The sequence below is a fragment of the Terrapene carolina genome, unplaced genomic scaffold (genome assembly GCF_002925995.2).
Source record: "Terrapene carolina triunguis isolate 2854851 unplaced genomic scaffold, T_m_triunguis-2.0 Scaffold165, whole genome shotgun sequence".
NCBI classification, from domain to species: Eukaryota; Metazoa; Chordata; order Testudines; family Emydidae; genus Terrapene; species Terrapene triunguis.
The window spans coordinates 2,426,415-2,436,817 of NW_020664516.1; the positions used below are offsets into that span (position 1 = coordinate 2,426,415).

At 46.8% G+C, this 10,403-nt stretch overlaps 1 protein-coding gene across 1 annotated transcript in view; it reads right to left on the reverse strand.

Moving 5' to 3' along the window:
• The window catches only part of LOC112119564 (hydrocephalus-inducing protein homolog), a 360,821-nt gene that overhangs the window by 268,401 nt on the left and 82,017 nt on the right, over positions 1-10,403 (reverse strand). Inside the window, 2 exon segments of the mRNA XM_029912025.1 lie at positions 1,749-1,867; positions 6,213-6,312. Of these exon segments, the coding sequence (XP_029767885.1) occupies positions 1,749-1,867; positions 6,213-6,312 (219 nt within the window).

Here is a 10,403-nt window from a genome sequence, read left to right on the forward strand (position 1 = left end):
AAGCACAATCTAAGACTTTCCCAATTGTTTGTGACACATTGTAAGTTTGGGGCTGGATTCTGTAAATTGCTGGGCACCCACAAATCCCATTGTCTTGAATAAGAGATGCAGGCCTCAGCTTCTCTCCAGATCATACCCTTTATACTGGTCAAAAAGTCCCCACTACTGTCAAACACATTGTTTCACTGATACATTTTGCCTTAGGCAAAATTATAAATTTCTTCAGTGCTGCAGGGTGACTTCCTGCCATTTCCACAGACACATTTCATCTGTTTTACAATCTCTCGCTCCCTTTTGTCCTTGTAGAATCTAGCAAAGAAACTGAGGGAGAAGCATGAAAATGTGACTTGTTTTTTAAAATTCTGTACTGCTGCAAAGAATAGTTGCACACCCTCCTCTTCCTCATTGAGGAAAGAATAAAAATAATCATACACACTCTCATGTATTTTACTGCTTAGTTACACCAGGTCCTAATATAAGCTACCCCTAAGTTGAAGTTTACTCACTGTGTAGCTGCCAAGAACAACACTGACTAAGGGCAACATCTAGTTGTTTAAATTTGTCTCAGGTAAGGAAAATAATAAATTGATAGAGAGAGAAGCAATAAGGCATCAGCATTAAAAATGCACAGAGTACAAAATATTTCTGTGAAGAAACACCTTAAGCATGTCCTTCCCCGCCACAGCAGGGCTTTCAAAAATGTCCAACATGATGCATTGCCTCATTTAATACCTCTTTAGGTTGCTGTGTTTTTCATTTTTGCTCATATTTGATGCCATTGCTAATATTTGCTTCACTTGCAGAAACTCTTAACTCTTTCAGATTGATTCCTAAAGTCCTCATTGCAAAGAGAGCAAGGAGTGGGAAGAGATTGATGGGCAATGGACAGCATTCAGAGTCATTTGCAAGTGGTAATTTGCAGTCAATAGATCAGGTGGCATTTCCCTTAACCTCAGGAAGCTGTAGGATGTACTGAACTGAGGGTTGTTTGAATGGACTTCCACAAAATTGAGTTCACATGCAGCAAGCTTGTTCCAGCTACTAGCCATTGTCTATTGTACAAAACCTGTCAGCATAGCCCTCTAGCATAGACACCATGTACGCTGACAGGAGGAGTTCTTCTGCCTACATAGTACCACCACCTCCCCTAACATCAGCAATGCTGACAGAAGAACTCTTCTATCAGCACAGTTGCATCTACACTAGGGGGTTTGCTGGCAGAACTACGTCAGCTATAGGCATGGATTTTTACACCCTGACCAACATGGCTAGGCCAACAAAACTTTGTAGTGTAGACCTGGACACTGTGTCTTCTTAACAGCCATAGCACAAAGGTGCATTGCATTTAAGGCCTGAACCAAAGTCTACTGAAGTCACTGGAGTCTTTTTGCAGAGGATTAGCTATGTCCTTATGCTATTTTAGTGCCTAAAGTGCTGCTCAAGCCATAAAACACATCAGACGTAGACACCCTGCACTAAGGATACAGCGAGGAGAAATGCGCCCCTAGAAGTAGGCAGTGGGAACATACACACCATTCAAAGGTAGATGAAGCCCAGGGTTTGCTCATTCTGAGCTTGCGCTCAGGACACCCAGCCACTCTCAAATCAAAATGACGCAGTTACCAAAAGCTCTGGGGTTCAGGAGTCTCCATACTCTGTAGGATTAGCTCACCTTTGGCTGTATAGGAAGCAGTCAGACTCTGTAGTTCACATGCCATGGGCCTATCAGCACTGCCCTATCTGCTTACCTCATAACTGTGTGTTGACCCAACAAAGACCTTTCCAATATCTAGCTGGTCGAAGCTGAAGAGCAGCTTGGGACCCATCCCTTCCCCTTTGATGCGCAGGGGGAGCCGGGTCTCACGGCCTGTGAAGAAGATCCAATTTTCAATAAACAAAACATAGGAAGTGCCAGACTGGGTCAGTCCCATCTAAGCCCAGTGTGACCCTGGCTGACTAGGGCATGCTAGGGTGTATTTAGGTTAATTCACTTGTGTAGATCAAAGTAATGGTTAGATGTATAAGTGTGTATTCAGATGTTTTAAACTTCATGAAAACTAGTGGAATGCTACTGGTATTGTTTTTGCTTATCTGTTCCTGTCATAATGTAATAGCAAACATTTACATGGTAAACACCCTTGTAACTAAATTACCCATCAAAGAAATCTTGTGAAAAGCTAATGAAGGACTTGCTATTATAAATTAACAGAAATGCTAATTTCACAGCAAGTGGTCATTATATATATATAGTCAAAGGTCTAAGTGCTTTCCTCACTCACCATCATCAAAGGAAAAGGCCATGTTAATAGAAACACTCTCAGCTTGCTTTCTGTGTGAAGAGACTATAAATACGATTCAAGGAAAGATCCTGTGTCTCTGGACTGTTTGGATTCTAACAGGACAGAATAACTGAACGAGAAGACAGAGATTCCCAGAATTATTCTAAGTAGCCCTGAAAGACTTTTGGGAAACTGGCAGTTTATTACATCATTGCCACCACTTGGAGTTACAAACTGTCATTTATCTATTGTTATATTTTACCTGCTTTAATCTCTCAGTAACTGCAATTCTTTTTTCTTAGCTAATAAATCTTTAGTTAGTTTACTATAGAATTGGCTGCCAGCATTGTCAGAATCCTACTTGGACTCCATGCATGCTAGTGAATTGCCCTATAGCCATTTGAATTTGATGGGAATAATATGTGGGCACAGGCCCCGTTACAGAATTGTGGGGGCCTGTGCACTATGGTCCGTCCTACCAGGGGTGCTCAAATAGGGTTTTACAATGGAAGCTGGATGCAATCTTACCTATGAAAAGGCTACTTCCTTTCCTAATACCTCCTGACTTACCTCACAGGGTACAGAACCCGGATATGTGCTGTGTTGAGCTAATGGAAAAGTGGAAGAAATCTCTGTACATACTCAGTCAAATCTGAAAGTGAATTTTAATTGGACTGTTCTCAGCTCTTCCATGTTTGTTTTCTACAAACACTCAGAGCTTAGGTTTTACTAGCATGTATACCTAGAAAAGCTTATTCTGAGCTCAAATATTTGCCAAAAGCAAATTTCAAATGGCCTCTCTCCTTAACTGTCAAATTGGCAAGCTATGCTGTATTGGCTAGTTATGCAATCACCTGATCCAGAGACAGAAAGACACAGAGTAATGAGCCAAGGCCTCTGTGCAAGTGTACCTATGCAGAGCCCCACTCACGGAGGTGCAGGGATTTGCCTGCATAATTCTTCTGCAAGATCAGGGCCTAATAAAGTAAGAACTGCAAAGATTCCTAATGAGCTGCTTGCAAGCACTCTGTGCATTATTCACTGAGGAAATTTGTGAATGGTACTCAATACACATGAGAAATTTGTGAACTAGAATAAGATGCAAAATTCATTGAATAATTGATTAAAGATTATTATTTGCATTATAGTTACCCCTGGAGACCTCAGCCAAGATCAGAACCCCATTGTGACAGTCCCTGCCCTGAAGATCTTATCATCTACATAGTTAAGACAAAGGAAGGTTTGTTATTGCCATTTTTCAGCTGGACTGCTGGGGCACAGAAAGAGTAAGTGACTTGCCTGAGCTCACACAGGGAAGCTGTGGAAGAACAAAGATCTCCCAAGTCCCAATCCAGAGCCTTAACCACAAGACCATCCCTCCTCTTAATCACTGCAATTATTTGCTGAGTTCTAGTTCTGCTATTACTGTCAGTCTAACTGGGTGGATTTCCCCCGCCTGTAAATAGCTTGCATCATGCAGCGGCTTTTCTCCTTTCTCTCTGCAATCTGCTCATTTTGTTAAGGCTCTTCCCTGACTGCCGTATTTTGTTCCAGATGTCAGCAAGGAAAAAGCCTGTGGAATCCCTTTGCAGCACACCGGGGGACTCCGGTAGAAAGCTGAGTAATACTCCACTGGTGGGAGACCTAGATGCCCAGGCTAAGGAGCAGCATGTCAAACGTGGGATTCCTTGGCAAGGGCTTTTCAAACAAATCTTTCCTTCAGTAGGGCTGAGGAATGAAGCTCAACCCTTGCAGCTGGTGGATGGGAAGACAGAAGCCCTCTTTAATTACTGGAGGTGATGTTTGCCAAGTAAACCCTATGCAATTACTATGTAAGTAAAAAGTACTTGCATGACATTTGTATCCTTTAGCTTAAAGCCTTATGGAAGTCAACAAATGACTGTGCACAGACCACAGATTATACTATCCAGCAGCTCAGCGGGAGTTTGGCTGCCAACAGATCAATTCAAGGGCCTGATGTTCCCTCCATCTCAGAAACCCACAGACAGGGAAATACTCCACTAGGAAACCCACAATGTTCCACTGACCCCTCCACAGCCTCCAGCTCAAGAGGAGTGCCTTACAGCAAGCTGAGCAGGACAGGCAGCAAGCCCAAGAGGAACTGCCCAGTTCCAGGAATGTTTCATGCTGGTTTCAGACAGCAGAGTTTAATGGCTGTCTCCACAAGGGGTAACAGGCAGGGGCAGTGAATCAGTCACTCCTATCAGAAGATGCTTCCATGCCAGTCTCTGCTGAGATGTGCATACAGTCAAAGGGAGCAGGACACAGGTGGCTCTCAACTGCAAATGCTGGGTAGCCTCCACTGCACTAGGCCTGGAAAGCATTGCACTCGGTCCCTAGGGGGCTGCATGCATCTAGATCAGGCGTGGGCAAACTTTTTGGCCCGAGGGAAATTGTTCGTGGGGAAATTGCATGCAGGGCCATGAGTGTAGGGCTGGGGTTAGGGGGTGTGGGAGGGGGTGCGGTGTGCAGGAAGGGGCTCAGGGCAAGCGGTTGGGGTGCAGGAGGGGTGCAGGGTCTACAAGGAGGCTCAGGGCAGGGGATTGGGTGCGGGAAGGTGCGGGGTGTGGCAGGGGGCTCAGGGCAAGGAGTTGGGGTGTAGGAGGGGTTTGGGGTGCAGGGTGGCTCAGGGGAGGGGGTTGGGGTGTGGCAGGGAGCTCAGGGAGTTGGGGTTTGGGGTGCAGGAGGGGTTTGGGGTGCAGGGGGGCTCAGGGCGGGGGGGGGGGGGGGGGGGGAGTGGCAGGGGGCTCAGGGCAGGGGGTTGGGGTGCAGGGGGGGCTCGGGGCGGGGGGTGGCTCAGGGGAGGGGGTTGGGGTGTGGCAGGGAGCTCAGGGAGTTGGGGTTTGGGGTGCAGGAGGGGTTTGGGGTGCAGGGGGGCTCAGGGCCCAGAGTTGGGGTGTGGGAGAGTGGCAAGGGGCTCAGGGAAGGGGGTTGGGGTGCAGGGGGGGCTCAGGGCAGGGGTTGGGGTGCGGCAGGGGGCTCAGGGAGTTGGGGTGCAGGAGGGGTTTGGGGTGCAGGCTCCGGCCCGGCGCTGCTTACCTGGAGCGGCTCTGGGGTGGCAGCAGTGCGCATTGGGGCTAAGACAGGCTCCCTGCCTTCCCTGGCCCCATGCCGCACCACTCCCAGAAGCAGCCAGCACCATGTCCCTGCAGCCCCTGGAGGAGGGGGGGCAGAGGGCTCCACGCACTGCCCTTGCCTGCGGGTACCTCCCCCAAAGCTCCCATTGGCCACGGTTTCCCGTTCCCGGCCAATGGGAGCTGCGGGGGGCGGTGCCAGGGGCCGCAGGGACATGGTGCCGGCTGCTTCACGGAGCAGTGCAGGACCTGTAGCATCTCGGGGGTGGCAATCCCGCGGGCCGGATCCAAAGCCCTGACGGGCCGGATCTGGCCCGCAGGCCGTAATTTGTCCACCCCTGATCTAGACTCACTTTTTCTCCTCTCCACCCACATGCAGGGAGAGAAGCATTAGGATTACAGGACTTGGTCCTGCTAGTACTGACACACGTGCCAGTCCATTCCGTAAGGCTCTGCAAGACTGCCTAGGGAGAGGGGCTGCTGCTTGGCTGCATGGCAACAGACTTTAGGACGGGGCCCTGCCATGTATGCAGTCATGCCATATGAGCCATAGTCAAGGCAATGATTGGGAGCCACAGGCCAAGTTTGTAACTGTCTGAAAATCTGAGTGAAAGCTACTATATTATGTGGTCCATATAACACAATGACAGACCTTATTTTGACCTAGATGATCTCAGTGTATTTAGTGACTTCAGACATTGCATCCTGAAGCCTTGCCTCTGGGGTAGCTTAGCACCACCAGAAAAGCTTCACACCAGGGCTAGTGTTGGCAATCCCACGACATGAAAACCAAACACATTAGTATGTTATGCTTATTGTGCCGTTAGGAATGCTGTACCTGAGATGTCACAGTAGATGGTTCTGTGATAGACTTTGGCTTCTCGGGGCTTAAAGATCACATTAATTTCAGCTGTGGAATTTGGCCAAACATCTCCTTCCTAAAACAAAAAAGAAGGATAGAGTAGTTTCAACTACAGATACACACATTAAAAAAAAACAAAACTGAAGGCATGGATTTACTATTAAACATACTGTAAATATAACTGCCTTATTAATAGCACTTCATGGTATAGGTTTCTACCAATAAATAACAAGGATAGCATGAATATTATATCCTGATGCTACTGCCTGGCTAAGCATACTAGAGAAATTTAGAAGACTGACTTTGTAAACCATAGAGAGGCAAAGTGGGTGAATTGATACTTTTTATTGGACCAACTTCTAGTGGTGAGAGACAAGCTTTCGAGCTTACACAAAGTTCATCTTCAGGTCTGGGAAACTTAATCAGAGTGTCACCGCTAAAGACAAGGTGGAACAGATTGTTTAGCATAAGTAGTTAATACATGTTTCAAGGAACCATTCAAGGTGAAGTGGCCTGTTAACACCCCTCCCGTCATAAGGAGGAAAGGAAGTTGTGGATTGCCACGGGCACGCAGGGGCGAAAGAAAATGCAGGCCTGTTATTTACCAGGCTGCACGTGGCAATAGACTATATTGGTAAGGGATGCAAGGAGAGTATGGGTCACGATGCAAACTGCAGACACACACACACACACAACTAAAATTAATCAATTTAAAGTTTTATTGGGGATAATTACAAGGGGTAAGGGAGCAGCGTTTGATTAGCTAATAGAGTTAATGAAACTTAAAACACACAATGACTAAAGTATCTACTAACAATATTTATAAACAAAGATGCAGCAATTAGTAATAACTGATACTTACGAATACAAACCAACGCATAACGACCGGCAAACGTAGAAACTCTGTTTGAAACACGTGAGCTGAGAGAGAGGCTTCGAGGTGATCAGGCTCGGTTACGGGTGTACACAGGATACACAGGATTCGTTTTTCTTTCTCCTCTCCCTGCCTGCACATGGCAGGCAGCCCATAAAGTACCAACTATGACATCATAGAAGTGTCATAGGGGACGGGGCCCAAAACCTGTTTGTGTTCGTTTCTGATTGGCACAAGCAAAGTTTACACCAAGTAGGGGAGCAGGTGCCTCAAAGTCTGGCTTCGCCCCCAAAAGGTGAGGAAATGCATATTGCTTTAGAATGCGTGCAACACTGAATGACAAAAGAAGAGGCCAGGGCAATACCGGTATGGGCAAGTTTTACAGGATGCAAACAGGAACTCATCTCAACAGAAGTGTGTGGGGGGGGAGCAGTTGGTGGGGGTTGTTAGTGGGTTATAGATTGTTGTAATAGACATAAAAGCAGTGTCTCTATTCAGTCCATGATTTTTAGTGTCTAGCAAAGTTATGAATAAAAGAGCTCTGTGGAGCTCGAAAGCTTGTCTCTCTCAACAACACAACTTTGTCCAATAAAAGATATTAACTCTCTCACCTTGTCTCTAATATCCTGGGACCGACACGGGTACAACAATACTGCATACTACCTGTAAACCATAGACAGCATCTCGTTTCATTATAGAGCCATTGGGCCCAATTTTGATCTCTCCCTGATTCAACAACTTCCAAGGAGTTACTATGGATTTACACAAGTTTAACGAAATGTAAAATCTATACCGATGGCTCCAAACAAAACAAAACCCAGCCCAAGTTGTCTGAGGCTTTAATCTAGCAGGAGAGGTAAACTGAGGCACAAATGATAGTTTTCCCTGGCTTAGTTAATACAAGTCTGTAATAATTATTCAGTGCTCTTTGTTCTACTATTCCCCAAGTTAAATATAACTAATTCTATCACTTCACATCCTGGCAGTCTATTCCCAGAGCAGGTGTATGGACACATGCAGTATGCAGCAAATTTTGTTTGCCACACTATCTACTGTCTGAGGCTTAATGTACATCTTAACAGCTCTCTGACTTTGTACATTTCTCTTTAAAAGGACTAGGTCAGGGCTGACTCAGTGGCTAAGCAGTAAGATCGGATTCTCCATCATGGTTGTTGTGATCCTCAGAGCAGAAAGCTGCAGAGCCCACCGATTCAGTCCCTTAAAGGCAAAGAGTGCTTGTCTACACAAACGCTTAGTTCGTGGCAAGCTGGAGTGTAAAACTCCCTCACACCAGCCTGTTGCGCACTAAGTGTCTGTGTGCATCCTGCTGATGTGCCCAAAGAGTTCCCTCATGCTTTGATCTACGCTGCTTCAAAACGGGGGTAGATCATTGCGCACAGGGACCTGTTCCTGCCCAGTAGCTCACACAGACACTCAGAGCACAACGAGCAGTACAGAGTAGATTTACACACCAGCTTGCTGCGGACCAAATGTTCATGTAAATTAGCCCTAATACCAACCCATCAGCTGAATAAAAGCAAAATCACTGATGTACTTGGACGAGAAAATCACCTTAACCCCTGGCCAGAAGGACGATGATCATGATGGAGGTATTAGAAAGGATGGGGGTATAAAGCAGAGGAAAACAGGATGCCCGCAGGCTTGCAACTGGAACACGGATGTTGCCACTGGAAAGAGGAAAGTAAATGGGAAGTGAGAATGGTCCTATTTCAAAACTGTCACCCTGGGCAATCCATGGTATTCTCTTCATTAGCGTTTGTAGGGCCTACCATACAAGACAGCAAACTGGTGATGGTGCGTTAGGGTACTGTCAGTGTGGGTCTATGTGTGCCAAGGAGTATGGAGAGTTATGTCAGGGCCTGGGGCTGTCAGGGTTCAGCAGACTTTGGGTTTCACATAGCCAGGCACGACACAGTTGCAGATGTCAAACAAAGTTTCCTCTAGATGGCTGGAAGGGTTAACTTGCAGCAAATACCTCTGGCTCACCGGGAGTCAGCACCATAACGTCAGCCCAGTGAGTCCAAAGCAAGCTAAATGCTGTGTCTCTTAACGTCTGTGCTGTTCAGCCCAGGTGCAAAAGTCCTCTCAGGCCAGGGTCCAGGCAGTGTGCTTTCCTCCATGAACCCAGGGCCTCTGCCATAGCCCAAACACTGCTCCTTTGTGAGTCCCAGCTCTCAGCCTCACCTTTCAGCCATGGCAGCTTGCTTCAGGGCAGGTATTTTCCCACCGCTTCAGGGGAGGGAAGGTGGGGATACGTTCACCCCCACACAGCAGGGTTTAAAAACATCAGAAAAGGAGTTGTGTCAAGGAAACTCAGTTCCTTAGAGCTACACAGCAGTAAATGCAAAAATCCCGATGGAACGCTTCCTAGAGCGCCTCAGAAACCTGATCAGTCCAGAACCCATTGTCCAGCTAGGCTCCCTCTTACATTGATTCCAAATCAGGACTTTGGTGAAATCCAAATCAGGCTTGGAACCTTTAGGGCTCGATCCTGCTTCCATTCAAAGCAATGGAAAATCTCCTATAACTATAATGGTGCAGGCTCAGGCTCTTGGACTGACTGCACAACAAAGTGCCTTTTTACTGTCTATTTAGTGTGGATTGCGAGCCAGTCGAGCCCTAAAACCCACTCTCCTCAAGCTGGCTTGCTCATTACTCAAAGGCTGACAGGTGTAATGGAAGCAAGTGCAATGAAACTCATAAGCAAAAACAAACGTATACAGAAGAGAGAGAGAATTAAAAAGTACAGGCGCCCTTGCTAACAACAGTGTGGTTTTCTAGCTGAGTGGGTTTGGCTGACTTTGGGATTTGATGAAATCCAAGGCCAGCATGTGTGGGGCACAGTTATGACTGACACTGCACTCTTACCCCGCCGTTTCCAAGCTCAGTAATGGGACTGATAGGGAGACAGACTCGGGAGGCTGGGGCTAGAGCCAGGGCTAGACGTGGTAAACAGGCCAGAGTCAGCAGACGCTCTCAGGCCACGCCAATTTAGTCTCGTTATTAGTGCCCCCCAAAACAAGTTGCAGTCTTTTCCCATTGTGAACAGGTCTGGATTTCAAGTGACTGGCCTGTGGATTGTGAGCTGTTACTTACCACCTACATTAACGCCATCAAGGTAAGGAGAGGTAAGCTATGGTGCCATGTGAGATTCATACTCTGGGCGCTTCAATCCTTAGCACAACTTGGATGCTAACACTACTGGCTCTGAATAAAGACATTGCAGTTTGTTGAAAGCCGGAACTAGGAAAAAGGGCTACATTAAAAAACAG